Raw genomic sequence first — 19333 nt, 5'->3', positions numbered from 1 at the left:
TCCATGGTGTATATGTGCCACATTTTCTTAATCCAGTCTATCACTGATGGACATTTGGGTTGGTTCCAAGTCTTTGCTATTGTGAATAGTGCCGCAATAAACATACGTGTGCATGTGCCTTTATAGCAGCATGATTTATAATCCTTTGGGTATATACCCAGTAATGGGATGGCTGGGTCAAATGGTATTTCTAGTTCTAGATCCTTGAGGAATCGACACACTGTCTTCCACAGTGGTTGAACTAGTTTACAGTCCCACCAACAGTGTAAAAGTGTTCCTATTTCTCCATGTCCTCTTCAGCACCTGTTGTTTCCTGACTTTTTAATGATCGCCATTCTAACTGGTGTGAGATGGTATCTCATTGTGGTTTTGATTTGCATTTCTCTGATGGCCAGTGATGACGAGCATTTTTTCATGTGTCTGTTGGCTGCATAAATGTCTTCTTTTGAGAAGTGTCTGTTCATATCCTTCACCCACTTGTTGATGGGGTTGTTTTTTTCTTGCAAATTTGTTTGAGTGCTTTGTAGATTCTGGATATTAGCCCTCTGTCAGATGAGTAGATTGCAAACATTTTCTCCCATTCTGTAGGTTGCCTATTCACTCTGATAGTAGTTTCTTTTGCTTTGCAGAAGCTCTTTAGTTTAATTAGATCCCATTTGTCAATTTTGCTTATGTTGCCATTGCTTTTGGTGTTTTAGACATGAAGTCTTTGCCCATGCCTATGTCCTGAATGGTATTGCCTAGGTTTTCTTCTAGGGTTTTTATGGTTTTAGGTCTTACATTTAAGTCTTTAATCCATCTTGAATTAATTTTTGTATAATGTGTAAGGAAGGGATCCAGTTTCAGCTTACTACATATGGCTAGCCAGTTTTCCCAGCACCATTTATTAAATAGGGAATCCTTTCCCCATTGCTTGTTTTTGTCAGGTTTGCCCAGGATCAGATAGTTGTAGATGTGTGGTATTATTTCTGAGGGCTGTGTTCTGTTCCAGTGGTCTATATCTCTGTTTTGGTACCAGTACCATGCTGTTTTGGTTACTGTAGCCTTGTAGTATAGTTTGAAGTCTGGTAGTGTGAGGCCTCCAGCGTAGGATTTGGCTGAGGATTGTCTTGGCAATGTGGGCTGTTTTTTGGTTCCATATGAACTTTAAAGTAGTTTTTTCCAATTCTGTGAAGAAAGTCATTGGTAGCTTGATGGGGATGGCATTAAATCTATAAATTACCTTGGGCAGTATGGCCACTTTCACGATATTGATTCTTCCTATCCATGAGCATGGAATGTTCTTCCATTTGTTTGTATCCTCTTTTATTTCGTTGAGCAGTAATTTGTAGTTCTCCTTGAAGAGGTCCTCCACATCCCTTGTAATTTGGATTCCTAGGTATTTTATTCTCTTTAAAGCATTTGTGAATGGGAGTTCACTCATGATTTGGCTGTTTGTCTGTTATTGGTGTATAAGAATGCTTGTGATTTTTGCACATTGAATTTGTATCCTAAGACTTTGCTGAAGTTGGTTATTAGCTTAAGGAGATTTTAGGCTGAGACGATGGGGTTTTCTAAACATACAATCATGTCATGTGCAAACAGGGACAATTTGACTTCCTCTTTTCCTAATTGAATACCCTTTATTTCTTTCTCTTGCCTGATTGCCCTGGCCAGAATTTCCAACACTATGTTGAATAGCAGTGGTGAGAGAGGGCATCCCTGTCTTGTGCCAGTTTTCAAAGGGAATGCTTCCAGTTTTTGCCCATTCAGTATGATATTGGCTGTGGGTTTGTCATAAATAGCAATGCCTCACCCTGCTTCAGCTCACACTCAGTGGGCTGCACCCACTGTCCTGCCCCCACTGTCCGATGAGCCCCAGTGAGATGAACCCGGTACCTCCGTTGGAAATGCAGAAATCACCTGTCTTCTGCGTTACTCACGCTGGGAGCTGTAAACTGGAGCTGTTCCTATTGCCCAGAGTTCCTATTTTATGAGTTATAACAAATAAGATCCAGCTATCACAAATCTGTTATGAAGCTATGATATTTAGGAAAATATAAAAGTTGGGTGAGAGAAGGAGAAAGGTGTCAGCTCTCCTGTGTTGAGGTGGTCCTCACACCATCTGTGTCACTTGTCTTTTGAAACCCAGCATACCTCCTGTCATACCGGAGTCTGGAAGTTGGGCCTGAAACACTGCAGAAATGTTTCAAGAAAATGTACATTTTATGTATGTTGCATTTCCTGTCCTATAGCTATAAAAGGAACTCTGGTAAAATATACATAACATAACCTTTACCATTCTAACTAATTTTAAGTATACAAATCAGTGGCATTAAGTACATTCACATTATTGTGCAACCATCACCACTGTCCATCTCCAGAACTTTTTCATCATCCCAAACAAAAACTCTCCATTCTCTTCTCGCTATCCACTCATAAGCACTGTTCTATTTTCTTTATGCATTTGGTTATTCTAGATACTTCATGTAAGTGGAATCACACATTTGTCCTTATATAATCTGGCTTATTTCATTTAGCACAATGTTTTCAAGATTCATTTATGTTGTAGCAAGTGTTAGAATTAACAATAATTTTTAAGGCTGAATAATATTTCATTCCATGTATTTAACCCATTTTGTTTATGCATTCATCAATCAATGGACATCTGGGTTGCTTCCAACTTTTGGGTAAGGTGAATAATGATGTTATGAATATTGGCGTGCAAATATCTATTACAGTCCCTGCTTTCAATTCTTTAAGAGACAGTCTCACTCTGTTGCCCAGACTGGAATGCAGTGGCATGATCACAGCTCACTGTAACCTCGAATTCCGGGGCTCAAGTGATACTCCTCCCTCATCCTCCTGAGTAGCTAGGATTATAGGTGTGTGTCACCAGGACTGGCTAATTTTTTTAAACAAGTTTTGTAGAGACAGGGTCTATTTTGCTCAGGCTGGTCTCAAACTCTTGGCCTCAAGTGATCCTGTTGTCTCAGCCTCCCAAAGTGTTGGGATTACAGGTTTAAACCACCACACCCAGCCCCTGCTTTCAATTCTTTTGGGTATGTAACTTGGAAGTGGAGTTCCTGGGTCATTTAATTCTATGCTTAATTTCTTGAGGATATGCCATAGTTTCCCATAGCAGTTGCACAGTTTTACATCCTCACCAGCAATGCACAATGTTTCTAAACATTCTGCCACCACTTATTTATTATTATTTTTTTGATAACAGCCAACGTAATGGGTGTGAAGTTGTATATCACTGTGGTTCTGATTTGCATTTCCCTAATGACTATTGATGCTGAGGATCTTTTCATGTTCTTATCAGTCATTTGTGTATCTTCTTTGGAGAAATATCTATTTGAGTCTTCTGCCTGTTTTTAAATAGCATTTTCTTTGTTGACTTGTAGGAATTAAAAAATATATATATATAGAATATTAATACCTTGCCAGATATGTGATTGTGAATATTTTCTTGATTCCATGGGTTGCCCTTTTACTTTGTTCAATGTACAAAGATTTTCAACATCGATAAAGTCCAAATTATCTAGTTTTTTGTTTGCTGCCTATGCTTTTGGTGTCATATCCAAGAAATGACTGCCAAATCTAATGTCATGAAGCTGTCCCCCTATGTTTTTTTCTAAGAGTTTTATAGTTTCAGCTCTTGTGTATAGGTCTTTGATCCATTTTGAATTAATTTTTATATTCAGTAGGCAAAGGTCCAACTTCATTCTTTGGCAAGTGGATATCCAATTTTCCCAACACCATTCGTTGAAAAGACTATTCTCTCCCCCATTGAATTGACACCCTTGTTGAAAATTATTGCATCCTATATGCAAGGGCTTATTTCTGGGCTCTTGTTTCTATTCCATTTTCTTGATTTTATTTTGGATAGTTTATTGTCATTGTATAAAAATAAGACTGATTTTTGCAGCCTGATTTTGTATTCTGCAACTTTGCTGAATTCATTTATTAGTTCTAATGGTTTTGTGTGTGGAATCTTGGGTTTTCTACATACATAATCATGTCAAAAAAAAAGATAGGTTTACTTCTTACTTTCCAATTTGGATACCTTTCATTTCTTTTTATTGCCTAAGTGTTCTGGCTAGAAGTTCCAATACTATGTTGAATGGAAGTGGAAAAAGTGGGCATCCCCATCTTGTTCCTGATTTTAAAGGAAAAGCTTTCAGTCTTTCACCGCTGAATATGATGTGAGCTGTGGGTTTTTTACATAAGGCCTTTTTCACATTAAGGTAGTTTCCTTCTTTTCCTAGTTTGTTGAGTGTTTTTAACATGAAACTTGAATTTTTCCAAATTTTTTTTCAGCACCCATTGATGCTGAAAACCCATCATCAAATGATCACATGGGTTTTTTTTTCCCTCCATTCTGCTACTGTGGTATATTACAATGATTTATTTTCATATGTTGAACCATCCTTGTATTCTAGGGTCACCTTGTATAATTCTTTTTAATATGTTGCTGCAATCAGTTTGCTGGGGTTTTTTTTTGAGCATTTTTCCATCAACATTCATTAAGGGATATTGGCCTGCAGTTTTGTTTTGTTTTTCCTGTCTTTGGTATGAGACCAATGCTGCCATTCATAAAATGAGTTAGGAAGTGTTGTCTTCTCTTCAATTTTTTGGAAAAGATTTTGGAAACAACCAGTGTCAGTTGTTCTTGAAATACTTGGAAGAATTCATCAGTGAAGCCAACTGGTCCTGGTATTTTGTAAATAGAAAGATAGAAAGGTTTTTTTTTTTTTTTTTTTTTTTTTGAGACAGGGTCTCACTCTGTTGCCCAGGCTGGAGCGCAGTGCGCATGATCAGGGCTCACTGTGTGGCCTCTACCTCCTGGGCTCAAGTGATCCTCCTGCCTCAGACCCCTGAGTAGCTGGGACTACAGGTGTGTGCCACTACACCTGGCTAATTTTTTGAATTTTTAGTAGAGATAGGGTTTCGCCATGTTGCCCAGGCTGGTTTTGCTGTGCTCAAAGTGATCCATCCACCTTGGCCTCCCAAAGTGTTGGGATTACAGGTGTGAGCCACCGCACCCAGCTGAGAGGTTGTTAATTTCTGAGTCATTCTCCTTCCTAGGTATAGGTCTATTCAGATTTTCTATTTCTTTGTGATTCAGTCTCAGTAGGTTTTGTGTTTCTAGGAGTTTGTCCACTTCGTCTGGGTTATTCAACTTGTTGGCATGTAATTGTTATGCTGTACTCTTCTAGTCCTTTTTATTTCTGTGGAATTGGTACTAATGACTCCATTTTCATTACTGATTTTAGTAATTTGAGTTTCTTTTTTTTCTTCATCTATCTAGCTAAAATTTTGTGATTTTGTTGATCTTTTTGAAGAACCAACTTTAGCTTAGTTGATTTTCTCTATTGTTTTTTGATTTTCTAGTTCATTTATCTCTGCTCTAATTTTTATTATTTCCTTCTTTCTGCTAGCTTTGGGTTTAGGTTGTTATTCTTTTTCTAGTTTCTTAACTTATAGTTATACATGAGACTGCTGTTTTTGAGGTTTTCAAAAATGTAATTATTTTTTAAATGCTTACAGCAATATCAGTGCTGCTTTTTCTGCATGCTATGAAGTTTTGGTATGTTGCATTTTTGTTTTAATTCACTTTTAAATATTTTCTAATTTCCCTTATGATTTCTTCTTTAACTTATTGGCTATTTGAGTGTGTTTAATTTTCACATATTTGTAAATTTTCCGGTTTTCCTTCTGTCACTGATTTCGAACTTCATCCTCTTTTTGGAGAATATGCTTTGAAGAATATACTATTTTGCAATATACTTTTTATGGCATCTATTTTAAAAAACCTATTGAAACTTATTTTGTGGCCTAATGTGCTCTATCTTGGAGAATGTCCCATGTGTACTTCAGAAGGTGTATGCTACTGTTGTTGGGTGAAGTGTTTTATATATGTGGGTTGTATCTAGTTGGTTTATTGTGTGGTTTAAGTTCTTACATTTCTTTACTTACCTTTTGTGTGGCTGTTCTACCCATTATTGAATGTGGCATATTGAATTCCTCAACTATTCTTGCATAGCTGTCTATTATTAAGTGAACCATAGGTGTGAGCCACCATGCCTGGCCAGGTCTCAGTCTTTTAGTGAGCCTTTTAGTGAACTTCACGAGTTTTTCTCAATTTTTCCTCCCCTGTTAACATGGGAGAAGATGGCTAGAGTGAGCTGAAGTTGGGTATTTCCCTTCCCCTAGGTAAGTTAGTATTTGATTATACTCCAGCAGGGTAGGTTCAGGTTAAGTAGTTTCTCCTCGGGTTAGGGCTCATTAAGAAGAACAGAGTACCCTGGTGTATTTCACAATAGTTCCCTTTCCTCTTCCCTGCTGAAACATGAGGGAATTTTCCTCTAATATTTACTGTGAGAACCTGGTTGTTCCGAAGGACTTGTTCCAGAGATCCCTTAGGTTCCATTCAATTTTCACAAAATTGTAGCGACTGAGTTTCCCTGAAGTTTTTAACTCTCATAGTTGTCTGCACTGAACCTCTAGCAATTTGTCAATTATAGTTTAGGTTTGCCTACCTGACAGTTTCCCACGCTTATTAGTGTTCATGAGTCTTTGCTCTGGTAAGCCCCTTTCTCCCTCACTCATCCATCTTGAATCCCCATAATGTGTATGCTGGTCTGCTTAATGTTGTTCCATAGGTCCCTTAGGCTCTGTTCAGTTTTCTTCCATCTTTTTTGTTTCTGTTCCTCAGATTTGTTAATTTCAATTGTTTTGCCTTTAAGTTTGCTGATTCTTTTTTCTGCCTGCTGAAAACTGCTTTTGAATCCCTCTAATGATTTTTTTTTCAGCGATTGTACTTGTCAACTCATTTCTTCATTATTCTTTTTTTTTTCTTCTTTATTTTTTTAAAGGATACATGTTTTTCATCCATGATTCACTGGAACTGCTGCAGGATGCTCATCATGACTTAGAACTCCTGAGTACATTGTCATGATGAACATGTGCAGAGAGATTTACTAGTGTACAATATGAATCTTCACACTCATGGGGGAAAAGTATTTTCTAGTCTGGACTGAATATATTTGCAAGTGTTTTTATAGCTGTTCTCTGTAAATAATCTCAGGGTGGCCTGTTGCTGTCTAATGCTACAAAAAGGGAGGGCTGTTAATAGTGGCCACTTCCTCCTGCATACAGTGGAGAGAAGCCTGATTATGGACAGTCCCATCATGGCCTTAAAAGATGATATTAAACTGATAGGTCATTTTAGCTGCCTGATTGATTCTTTTTTTATGTTTTTAAAATATATTTATTGATATTTACTTTTGCTCACACATCATTATCTTGGCATTATCAATATCTTCCTTTAGTTCTTTGAGAATCTTTAAGATAGTTGTTTTAAAGCCTTTGTCTAGTAAGTTCTCCATTTCATCTTCCTCATGGATTTTTGTCAATTTATTGTTTTCATTTTAATGGATCATACTTTTTCTTTGCTTTGTCATTTTATTTTTGTTGAACTCTGAATATTTGAATCTTATAATATGGTAATTCTAGAAATCAGCTTCTCTCCCTTCCCTAGGGTTTGCTTTTTTTTTTTTTAATTGTTATAAAGTGTTCTGTGTAAGAAATAAGCCTGAGGTATAAACTTAAGGCCTTTCTCTTTTTCTCAGCCTGCCTTTTCCTCTGGGCATGCATAGTGACTTTCTAAATTCCCCCATATATGTAGCTGCTTTTGAATTTTCTAATCCTGTAATTTCTGGGTCCCAAAAGAGAAGAAGAAAAATGTAGGGGAAAATGTAGGTACTGTCCTTATAAATCCCTTGAAGATACTTCAGCCAGTGTGGGTTGAAACAATGGCAGCCTGTCTTTGCCTCTGCACTTCTACAACCTAAAGCAGTAATCCACAATAGAACCTGGATCCCCAATATTTGGAAGATAAGGTCCTTAATTACCCATTCTGTCTTCTACAAGCTGTCCTATAAACCCTAGTACCTGCTAGCTGGAGCACTGGAGAATGGTTGGCTAGTAGCACACTAGGTTAAAATTGACCCAAATTAACCAAAATCTACTAGTCAAGTCTTTTCCAGTAAGCCATAAGCCTTTGAATAGACTACAAAGTTCCAAAATAGTTTTATCAGAGAGATCCTGCCAGTTCAAACGGTTGTCCAGGTGGAGAAACAGATTCCTATATATACTACTCTGCCATCTTATGCTCCCCTACAGACTTTTATAAGCTAAGTATATTTGGTGTGGGTTAAAAAAACAGAAACTCTTTAAGATGATAGTACTGTTACTTTAAATGACTCATGTTACTTTAATATTATCTAAATAATACTAAGAATAATTTGATTCATTTCTATAAAAAATAAGTTTTGTGTTGTTATTTCCTGAAATTTTTCTTTTAACCAATATCAGTTATAAAACCATTTTTGGCAGCAAATGGAAAATATTATCTCCTCCCTAAAAGCAGTGCATGTGTTTATTACAGTTACAGAATTGAAAGATGAGTCACTGAAGATTACAATGGTAAATCTCTTCATACTAAAATGGAAAACTGGCCATCAATTTCTCTTTTTATGAATTAGATATTTCTTATTTTATATATATATATATATATACACACACACACACATACACACACACACACATATGTGTGAGTAAATCTTTAAAGGACCTCATAACATTTCTATCAGCTACGTAATATCCCTACAAAACTAAGTAGAGATCATAAATCAAATTAATGACAAAACTGAGAATAAAATCCATGACAAATCATTCTTCAGTGTATAACCACAGTGGTTAGTCTGTTGTTTTTAATGAAATTTAGGGGGAAAAAGAGTATTTGATCTTTTAAAAAAAACAAGTAGGGAATAAATTATAAATTTAGGGAGGTTAAATGCTACTATTTTGTGGGCAGTTTAGTTAACCACTGGAACAAGATGTGCTAAACCTTGTGAAGTACCAAGGTAACACTGCTAGTAAATGCTAGTAAATATGAAGTCAGGGATCTGATATTAAAGTTTGAACACTTATTCTTTGGTGTCAGCCAAGATGGAGAAAGTAACCATAGCTTCTCTCTCCTACCGATTGTTTACAGAGTACACAGTGATTACCTGATGACGCTGAATGTAAATAATAGCAGGCAGATTTGGGACTGAAGTCAGAACTTGAATAACAGCTCTTAATGGGGCTAGGCCTAATTGTGGAGCTGCAATACCATAATGACAGTGTTAGCACCCAAAGCTCAGAGAGAAGACCTACCTATCTCTTTGGCTAATGGAAACAAAAAAAAGGAGCCGATATTGTCTAAAGAACTAAGGTAAGAGGAATCTCTTTCTCTCTTTTTTCTTTTCTTTTGCTCTTTGTCCCAAAGGTCAGTTGTGTACAACTACATAATTGCAAAGGGAGTTAATACTCTGTAAGAAACCTCTTCTGGCCAGAGTAACTGGGAATGGGGTCCCCTGGAAGCTGGAGAGTGAGGGGAAAATTCTTGAAAAGAAGAGAGCTAAAGAAGGTGGATTCTCTAATTTTGGATGTGAATTGACCCAAGTTCCAGGGTCACCCCTGAGCTGTGAATACGTGGGACAGTATAAAATAAGTACAAGAAAAGCTTTTAAAACATAAACCTAGTATATACTACTGCCCAAGTCTCAAACTAACTCCTAAATCATTCATGTACTGGGCAGACACTAACAATATAGCAAAGGCTGAGCCACTACCCACAGAAAGTGAGACAGAATTTACAATCTGAACCCAATCAGATCAATTGCTAAAACTAACTAATTAAAATTCCCCAAAGGATTTTAACAGGAGTTAAATAATTTACTTACAATGCAGTGTTCAAAATGTCCAGGATACAATCCAAAATTTCTCAACATAGAACAAAGAAAATTTGACCAGTTCTCATGGGAAAAGAAATCAACCGATGTCAACCCCAAGGTAAGCCAGATATTGAAATTGTCCGAAGAATAATTTTAAGCAGTTATTATAACTATTCTCCATGACATAAAGGGGAATACTTTTGAAATAAATGTAAAAATACAAGTTCTTAGTAGAGAAATGGAAACCATTAACAAAAAAACCAAATGGAGAATTTAGAACTGAAAATATATCTGAAATAAAAACCACTAGATATTCTCAAAGGCAGAATGAAGATGAAAGAGGGGAAAAGTCAGCTAATTTGAAGATAGATCATAGAAATAACCTAAAATTAATACAGAGTAAAAAAGATTTTAAAAATTAACAGAGCCTCAGGGATTTGTGAGACATTACCAAAAAATCTAAAATTCATGTCATAGGAGCAGCAAAAAAAAGTAAATTTCCCAAATTTGGTTAAAGACATAAATTTACAGAATCATAAAGTTCACTGAACCCAGAAGGATAATCTAAAAGAAAACTACACCCAGATACATCATAATCAAATTGCTGAAACTAAAGCTGCAGAAAAAATATCTTCGAAGCAGCCAGAGAAATTTGCCATTACACATAAGGAAACAGCAATTTGAATTGATTGCTCATTTCTTTTCAGGAACCATGGAGCAAAAGAGAGTGGAATCATATTTTATTTTACTTTTTTTTTTAATGCTGAAAGAAAAGAACAGTCAACCCAGATTTCTGTATCTAGTGAAAATATCCTTCAGGAGTAATATGGAAATAAAGACATTTCCTAATGAAGAAAAGCTAAGAAAAGGTTTCACCAGCAGACCTACTCTAAAAACAAAAACTCTAACGAAACAACCATGGTCATCACTTAAGAGTTACTACGAGTCAGTTTTCTAAGTGCTTTACATAGATTAATTCACTTTATCCAAGAAATTTGGTACTATTAACATCTTTATTATATAGACAAGAAAATGAAAACAAAAAAGACATTAACATAGAACACAAGCAATCTGTCTTCAGAGATGATGTTCTTAACCATTACTTCATAATATCTCCCAACTTACTTATATAAAAAATCTGGAGGATATTAAGTTGTCCAAATAGTAGGAAACCATTTCAAACAGATGTAATGGTTTAAACATTTGTTTTTATCTAATGCTGCTCTCTAGACATAAAAATAGGAAGGTAAAGCACCAACTTGATGCATTAATTTACCTGAAAAAAACATGCTATAGAACTATGGTAAAACACTGATTTATCCATAGTAACCACAACAATATACATTTTTTGAGTACTTACTATGTGTCAGAATTTGTTTTAGGGGCTGAGGATGTAAAAAAGAATAAGATAAAGCTCCTGTCTTTAAGAAGTTTCTACTAACTAGGTAATACAGACAAGCAAATAATTAATTACAATATACTATGACATGTTCCATAGCAGAAGCATGTACAAAGCCAAAAGTGCATACAAAATAGAAAGGCTGTAGAAAGGAAGCACCAATCTAATGATGGCTATTATAAAAATAATAATTTTTAAAAAGGCTTTGAGAAGCACAAAAAATGAACATTCAGGGAAATATCCCCTTTTCTGTAACTAATGTAAACTACTATGTCTGTTCCAAAGTTTATAAATATATTCTTGGTTAAATCAGCAATGCACAGACAGAAAAGCCAGAAGGTGCTCCCATGCTGCTTATATGTATTAATTTTCAAAGCCTTCAGGATAAAGATGAACGACTCATTCCAAAGTAATTAGAATCAGCTCCTGCTAATTAATTTTCCATTCACTCAGCAGTCCAGTGCTAGGTAATTATGAGGATACAAAAGGGAGAAAAAAATTAATTCAGAAAAACCTTTATAAATAACAAAAAGTGATATTTCTATACTGGATCAAGAAAGCTACATTCAATTTGAAGAATTATCTTAACAGTTGCAAAAAATAATTTCTCCATTTAAACTGTGGGATCCTTAAGGAGAGGACCATTTCTTATTTTTCCTTCTAACCTTAGAATCCCTAATGCTTAATATGGGACTTGGCAAATAAGCATATTATTATGTTTACCGAATTAAAATTTTATTACAAAAGAATTAGCAAGAGAATGAAGTTTAATTCTTTCCTGATGTTATTGCTTGTATACAAGAAAGAGTTCTTTTATGTTTGAAAACTACTACTTAATTCCATAGGAAAAATGGGATCCCCTGACCTCATTGGTGTAGGTAATATAAGTAACGGTTTAAAAAAAGAACACTATGAAAGAATCAACTGGAGTTCCTTAAAGGCCAGCATGAACTTTAGCTTTAGTCTCTATCGTGGTACTTTAATTCTTTATTTGCTTTTACTAAAATTAAATGTTACAGTACACGTGACAGCAAAAAGAACATAGTAACTAATGACCCATTCATAATCTCCTGTATCTGTGCTTCAAGTGGCTGCCACTGATGGGATATAAACTTTGTCTATGTAACAGAAAGAACATTACAACTCATATTCCATAATAGTCAATGGACACATTTAATTTTATATTCATATTACACACAGGATACATAAATGGCTATAAATTATGAAACCCTGAAACTATACAGCTGCTATTTATTTTTAGGTTGCTCTGAGATCAACTATTAATTAACGTTCATTAAATCCTTCAACAGTTTCTGACTAAGTTGACACTTCTATCTTTAACTTAAGTGATGTAATTGTCCTCATTTAGGGGATCTAAATCTAAGAGTTGCTAAAATAGTAGCAAATAATTACCATTAAATCGAGGATGGATATCAACATCTATGTCAACAAAGGCATAGGTAGACTAATTTCATATAATAATAGTATATCATTAATGTAATATAATAATTTAAATATACCCAGTTGCCAAGCATTAAAAGATTAACAATATGAATTGAGCTTTTTTTTTTTTTCACAACAACACATCAACATGGCTATTTATAAATTGGAATATAAGCTCCTAACTTGTGAGAACAAGTTATTTTAATAAACTTGGCAGTTTAGTTTTATTAAATCAGTATTTACCTACAATTAATAGATATCAACTGATGATTATAAACAATCACAGAAAACAGTAACTTTACATAGTAATAAACTGGATTCTCTGGGTTAGGAATTGATAACTTTTACCAGTAGTAATATGACAGTCTCTGAAAGTTTAACTTAACAAGCAACAACAACAACAACAACAACAACAACAACAACAACAAAAAGAAGTGAAGTGGGAAAACTGTGGCTGACAGAATACTAAAGCTCTTAACTCTGGAAAAAAAGGGGCAAACTTAAGTGTTAAGACGAAAGTTTCTTAGGTTCATCAATATAGTGTATTGATTAGTGGTATGGAATTAACTTTTTTTTTAACAATGATAGTAGGTAATATTTATTAAGTGATTAGTATAAGCTAAGAACTTTATGTGGACTAGCTCATTTAATATTCACAACAATGCTAAAGTGTAGATTTTTTTTAATATCACGGAAACAGTTCACCTAGCAAATGGTTTGCAACATGTTGGTGACTTTCTTACCTAGAGAGCATGCCCAGAGGTGTAACATTAAGTGATCCCATCAGCATTGCCAGGGCCATCCCTGGTGCTTCCCGTTCTATTACTTCTTTTGTGGCCTGTAATTAAAGATTAAATAGCAGACTGAGTGAAATAAGCCAAAAAAGAATGAAGTCAGACTAGTAAAACCCACTTAAAAATGATTATAAACCAGGCTTTCAATAACCATACTTTTAGTTTCTGAAACATTTATCTTTTTGAGGCATCCAGACTCAATTCACAAGGACCACTGAATAAAAGCTGAGGACCAAGAAAATAAAGAAAATTTTTATATTAGCAGTCCTTTCATATTGCTTATAGCTCAGAAGTATTTGATAGAAATCTCATCTCACTAATAACTTAAATTGTAAAAATGAGGCCTCAGATTGCTGTAACAACTTAGTAGATTTCTCACCGGGTAAGTAATCTGGGTATTTTCCTTTGTCTATTACTCTTGAAATAATTAGTCTCTGAAAACCTGAGATAATCCATATCTCTCCTAGCTCTATGCTTTTATAATAGAATTAAAAGGATCTCAAGAAGTCATCATGTCAGGTTTCCCCATGTACTGGCTAGAGGAAAAATTCTACATTTACCATCTTCCTAATCTTTAGTGTAAATTAATTGTCTTTTTTTTTTTTCAGATTTCTCCACTTTTTTTTTTTAATATACTTTCAGTTCTGGGGTACATGTGCAGAACGTGCAGGTTTGTTACATAGGCGTACACATGGCATGGTGGTTTGCTGCACCCATCAACCCGTCTATATTAGGTATTTCTCCTAATGCCATCTCTCCCCTAACCCTCCATCCCCTGACAGGCCCTGGTGTGTGATGTTTCCCTCTGTGTGTCCATGTGTTCTCATTGTTCAAATCCCACTTATGAGTGAGAACATCTAGTGTTTGGTTTTCTGTTCCTGTGTTAGTTTGCTGAGAATCATGGTTTCCAGCTTCATCCATGTCCCTGCAAAGGACATAAACTCATCCTTTTTTATGGCTGCATAGCATTCCATGGTGTATATGTGCCAAATTTTCTTTATCTAGTCTATAACTGATGGACATTTGGGTTGGTTCCAAGTCTTCACTATTGTGAATATTGCTGCAATAAACATATGTGTGCATGTGTCTTTAGAATAGGACGATATATAATATTTTGGGTATATACCCAGTAATGGGTCAAATGGTATTTCTGGGTCTAGATCCTTGAGGAATCGCCACACTGTCTTCCACAATGGTTGAATTAATTTACACTCCCACCAACAGTATAAAAGCATTCCTATTTTTCCACATCCCTATCCAGCATCTATGGTTTCCTGACATTTTAATGATCGCCATTCTAATTGGCATGAGATGGTATCTCATTGTGGTTTTTGACTTGCATTTTTCTAATGACCAGTGACCCTTAGCTTTTTTACATATGTTTGTTGGCTGCATAACTGTCTTCGTTTTGAGAAGTGTCTGTTCATATCCTTTGCCCACTTTTTGATGGCGTTGTTTTTTTCTTGTAAATTTGTTTAAGTTCTTTATAGATTCTGTATATTAGCCCTTTGTCAGACAGAGACATTGCAAAAATTTTCTCCCATTCTGTAGGTTGTCTGTTCACTCTGATAATCGTTTCTTTTGCTGTGCAGAAGCTCTTTAGTTTAATTAGATCCCGTTTGTCAATTTTGGCTTTTGTTGCAATTGCTTTTTGTGTTTTAGTCATGAAGTCTTTGCCCATGTTTGAATGGTATTGCCTGTTTTCTTCTAGGGTTTTTATAGTTTTAGGTCTTACATGTAAGTCTTTAATTCATCTTGAGTTAATTTTTGTATAAGGTGTAAGGAAGAGATCCAGTTTCAGTTTTCTGCATATGGCTAGCCAGTTTTCCCAATACCACTTATTAAATAGAAAATTCTTTCCCCATTGCTTGTTTTTATCAGGTTTACCAAAGAAGAAATGGTTGTAGATGTGTGGCGTTATTTCTGAGGCCTCTGTTGTGTTCCATTGGTCTATATATCTGTTTTGGTACTAGTACCATGCTGTTTTGGTTACTGCAGCCTTGTAGTATAGTTTGAAGTCAGGTAGTGTGACGCCTCCAGCTGTGTTCTTTTTGCTTAGGATTGTCTTGGCTACAAGGGCTCTTTTTGGTTCCATATTAAAGTAGTTTTTTTCTGATTCTGTGAAGAAAGTCAGCGGTAGCTTGATGGGGATAGCATTGAATCTATAAATTCCTTTGGGCAGTATGGACATTTTCACAATATTGATTCTTCCTATCCATGAGCATGGAATGTTTTTCCATTTGTGTCCTCTCTTATTTCCTTGAGCAGTGGTTTGTAGTTCTCCTTGAAGAGGTCCTTCACATCCCTTGTTAGTCGTATTCTAGGCATTTTATTCTCTTTGTAGCAATTGTGAATGGGAGTTCACTCATGATTTGGCTCTCTGTTGGTCTATTATTGTTGTATAAGAATTCTTGTGATTTTTGTGCATTGATTTTGTATCCTGAGACTTTGCTGAAGTTTCTTACCAGCTTAAGGAGATTTTGGGCTGAGACAATGGGGTTTTCAAAATATACAATCATGTCATCTGCAAACAGACAATTTGACTTCCTCTCTTCTTATTTGAATACCCTTTATTTCTTTCTCTTGCCTGATTGCTCTGGCCGGAACTTCCAATACTATGTTGAATAGGAATGGTGAGAGAGGGCATCCTTGTCTAGTGCCAGTTTTCAAAGAGAATGCTTCCAGCTTTTGCCCATTCAGTATGATATTGGCTGTGGGCTTGTCATAAATAGCTCTTATTATTTTGAGATACGTTCCATCAATACCTAGTTTATTGAGAGTTTTTAGCATGAAATACTGCTGAATTTTATCGGAGGACTTTTCTGTATCTATTGAGATAATGATGTGTTTTTTGTCATTGGTTCAGTTTATGTGATGGATTATGTTTACTGATTTGCATATGTGAACCAGCCTTGCATCCCAGGGATGAAGCCGACTTGATTGTGGTGTATAAGCTTTTTGATGTGCTGCTGGATTTGGTTTAGTATTTTATTGAGGATTTATGCATCCATGTTCCTCGGGGATATTGGCCTGAAATTTTTTTTGTTGTGTCTCTCTCAGGTTTCGGTATCAGGATGATGCTGGCCTCGTAGAATAAGTTAAGGAGGGTTCCCTCTTTTTCTGTTGTTTGGAATAGTTTCAGAACGAATGGTACCAGCTCCTGTTTGTACTTCTGGTAGAATTCAGCTGTGAATCTGTCTGGTTCCGGGCTTTTTTTGGTTGGTATGCTATTAATTACTGCCTCAATTTCAGAACTTGTTATTGGTCTAGTCAGGGATTTGACTTCTTCCTGGTTTAGTCTTGGGGGGGTGTATGTGTCCAGGAATTTAACAATTTCTTCTAGATCTTCTAGTTTATTTGCATAGAGGTATTTATAGTATTCACTGATGGTAGTTTGTATTTTGGTGGGATCAGTGTGATATCCCATTTATCATTTTGTATTGTATCTATTTAATTCTTCACTCTTTTCTTCATTAGTCTGGCTAGTGTTCTATCTCTTTGTTAATCTTTTCAAAAAACCAGCTCTTGGATTCACTGATTTTTTGAAGGTTTTTTGTGTCTCTATCTCCTTCAGTTTTACTCTGATTTTAGTTATTTCTCATCTTCTGCTAGCTTTTGAATTTGTTTGCTCTTGCTTCTCTAGTTCTTTTAATTGTGATATTAGGGTGTTGATTTTAGATCTTTCCCATTTTCCCCTGTGGGCATTTAGTGCTATGAATTTCCCTGTAAAGAATGCTTTAGCTGTGTCCCAGAGATTCTGGTTTATTGTGTCTTTGTTCTCATTGGTTTCAAAGAACTTATTTATTTCTGCCTTAATTTTGTTATTTACCCAGTAGTTATTCAGGAGCAGGTTTTTCAGTTTCCATATAATTGTGCGGTTTTGGGTGATTTTCTTAATCCTGAGTTCTAATTTGATTGCACTGTGGTCTGAGAGACTGTTATGATTTCAGTTCTTTTGCATTTGCTGAGGAATGTTTTACTTCCAATTATGTTCTCAATTTTAGAATACGTGTGATGTGGTGCTCAGAAGAATGTACATTCTGTTGATTTGGGGTGGAGAGCTCTGTAGATGTCTATTAGGTCTGCTTGGTCCAGAGCTGAGTGTAAGTCCTAAATATCCTTGTTAATTTTCTGTCTCGTTGATCTGTCTAACATTGACAGTGGGGTGTTAAAGTCTCCCACTATTATTGTGTGGGAGTCTAAGTCTCTTTGCAGGTCTCTAAGAACTTGATTTATGAATCTGGGTGCTCCTGTATTGGGTGCATATATATTTAGGTTAGCTCTTCTTGTTGCGTTGATCCCTTTACCATTATGTAATGCCCTTCTTTGTCTTTTTTGATCTTTGTTGGTTTAAAGTCTGTTTTATCAGAGACTAGGATTGCAACCCCTGCTTTTTTTTGCTTTCCATTTGCTTGCTAAATATTCCTCCATCCCTTTATTTTGAGCCTATGTGTGTCTTTGCACGTGAGATCAGTCTCCTGAATACAGCACATCAATGGGTCTTGATTCTTTATCCAATTTGCCAGTCTGTCTTTTAATTGGGGGCATTTAGCCCATTTACATTTAAGGTTAACATTGTTATGTGTGAATTTGATCCTATCATCATGATGCTAGCTGGTTATTTTGCCCCTTAGTTGATGCAGTTTCTTCACAGTGTCGATAGTCTTTACAATTAGGTATGTTTTTGCAGTAGCTGGTACCAGTTGTTCCTTCCAATATTCAGTGCTTCCTTCAGGAGCTCTTGTAAGGCAGGCCTGGTGGTGATAAATTGTCTCAGCATTTGCTTGTCTGTAAAGGATTTTACTTCTCCTTTGTTTATGAAGCTTAGTTTGGCCAGATATGAAATTCTGAGTTGAAAATTCTTTTCTTTAAGAATGTTGAATATTGGCCACCCACTCTCTTCTGGCTTGTTGGGTTTCTGCCGAGAGATCTGCCATTAGTTTGATGGGCTTCCTTGTGGGTAACCTGACCTTTCTCTCTGGCTGCCCTTACCATTTATTCCTTCATTCCAACGTTGGTGAACCTGATGATTATGTGTCTTGGGGTTGCTCTCCTCAAAGAGTATCTTTGTGGTGTTCTTTGTATTTCCTGAATTTGAATGCTGGCCTGTCTTGCTACGTTGGGGAAGTTCTCTTGGATAATATCCTGAAGAGTGTTTTCCAACTTGGTTCTGTTCTCCCTGTCACTTTCAAGTACAGCAATCAGAAGTAGGTTTGGTCTTTTCACACAGTCCCATATTTCTTGGAGGCTCTGTTCATTCCTTTTCATTCTTTTTTCTTTAATCTTGTCTTCATGCTTTATTTCATTAATTTGATCTTCAATCTCTGAAATTCTTTCTTCGGCTTGATTGATTCGGCTATTGATACTTGTGTATGCTTCATGAAGTTTTCGTGTTGTGTTTCTCAGCTACATCAGGTCATTTATGTTCTTCTCTAAACTGGTTATTCTAGTTACCAATTCCTCTAACCTTTTTTCAAGGTTCTTAGCTTCCTTTCATTGGGTTAGAACATGCTCCTTTAGCTCGGAGGAGTTTTTTATTACCCACCTTCTGAAGCCTACTTCTGTCAATTTGTCAAACTCATTCTCCCTCCAGTTTTGATCCCTTGCTGGTGAGGAGTTGTGATCCTTTGGAAGAGAAGATGTGTTCTGGTTTTTGGAATTTTCAGCCTTCTTGTGCTGTTTTTTGGTCATCTTTGTGGATTTATCTACCTTTGCTCTTTGATGTTGGTGACCTTTGGATGGGGTTTCTGTGTGGAAATCCTTTTTGTTGATGTTGATGCTATTCCTCTCTGTTCGTTAGTTTTCCTTCTAACAGTCAGGCCTCTCTGCTGCAGGTCTGCTGGAGTTTGCTGGAGGTCCACTCTAGACCCTGTTTTCCTGGGTATCACTAGCAAAGGCTGCAGAACGCAAAGATTGCTGCCAATTCC

The 19333-nt window shown here is 36.0% G+C and overlaps 1 protein-coding gene across 26 annotated transcripts in view; it reads right to left on the bottom strand.

Annotated features, from left to right (window-relative positions):
• GPHN (gephyrin) overlaps positions 1–19333 on the bottom strand; it is a 675135-nt gene that overhangs the window by 287303 nt on the left and 368499 nt on the right. For all 26 annotated transcript variants that reach the window (XM_034937122.3, XM_034937124.3, XM_034937127.3 and 23 more), the window contains one exon: positions 13356–13450. In XM_034937122.3, the coding sequence (XP_034793013.1) occupies positions 13356–13450 (95 nt within the window). The remainder of the gene's footprint in view (positions 1–13355; positions 13451–19333) is intronic.

This window comes from Pan paniscus, chromosome 15 (assembly GCF_029289425.2).
Source record: "Pan paniscus chromosome 15, NHGRI_mPanPan1-v2.0_pri, whole genome shotgun sequence".
Classification (NCBI taxonomy): Eukaryota; Metazoa; Chordata; class Mammalia; order Primates; family Hominidae; genus Pan; species Pan paniscus.
This window is presented reverse-complemented; position numbering and strand designations above follow the sequence as displayed.